At 56.6% G+C, this 717-nt stretch overlaps 1 protein-coding gene across 1 annotated transcript in view; it reads left to right on the top strand.

Moving 5' to 3' along the window:
* Window positions 1–436, top strand: part of CSUI_010230 (uncharacterized protein) — a gene marked incomplete at its 3' end in the record, with an annotated part of 1,419 nt that extends 983 nt beyond the window's left edge. The window contains exon 1 of the mRNA XM_068070335.1: window positions 1–436. This exon is cut by the window's left edge and continues 983 nt beyond it. Within this exon, the coding sequence (XP_067917689.1) occupies window positions 1–436 (436 nt within the window).
* Window positions 437–717: the final 281 nt, after the last annotated feature.

The following is a 717-nucleotide window of genomic DNA, read 5'->3' as shown; positions in this document are numbered from 1 at the left end:
GGACAAGTGGGAGCAGAGCATGAGAAAAGGGGTCAGCTGGGGAAGGGCGTGCGACCGCGGGCGTCAAAATCTGTCAGCTAAGGGTTGGGGCTCAAAACTTGAAGCGGCCGGGAGTGCTCCGTCCAGAGACGCAGGCGGGACGATGGAGGGCAAGCAAGAAGACACGCCGAAGAGCATCACACCTCGAAGTCCTTCATATCGAGAACCGTTCCGTGAGACTGACCACCTTCTGTTGTCAAAGGACACGCCAGCCGAGAGCGACGGAGAATCCGGCGGATCGGCGCCACACCCATATGATCTCGACGGCATCTCGCCCTCTCCTCAGTCTTCCAGTGAACACCTTTTTTCCCATTTTTCGCTCGGCAGCCGAGTTCTCTGTCACTCTGAAAGTTCTCAGGAGATTCTTTCTAGCGCGTTTCACACAGTCTACAGAAACTGTAAGCTAGTCTTTTCGTCCTCTATAGACGTGTGCCCTTCACAGAGAAAGTTCTCCCCGTTGCCCGGGGCCTGCGGAGGTCATGTGCAGTTGGGTCTCCCGCGACTGACGAGCACGAATCAATCGTACATCCGCTGGCGACGAGTCATGCCACGGCCGCCTGTTCCGAGTCTTAGCTCTGTTTGTGGCAGTCGTGGCGCTCCCCAGGGGCGTTCGGCGTCTTTTAGATGGTAGCCTGCAGTCATATCTCTAGATACCGCGGTAGACATGTCTCAAGCATC

This window comes from Cystoisospora suis (assembly GCF_002600585.1).
Source record: "Cystoisospora suis strain Wien I chromosome Unknown contig_6962, whole genome shotgun sequence".
Taxonomy (NCBI): domain Eukaryota; phylum Apicomplexa; class Conoidasida; order Eucoccidiorida; family Sarcocystidae; genus Cystoisospora; species Cystoisospora suis.
This window is presented reverse-complemented; position numbering and strand designations above follow the sequence as displayed.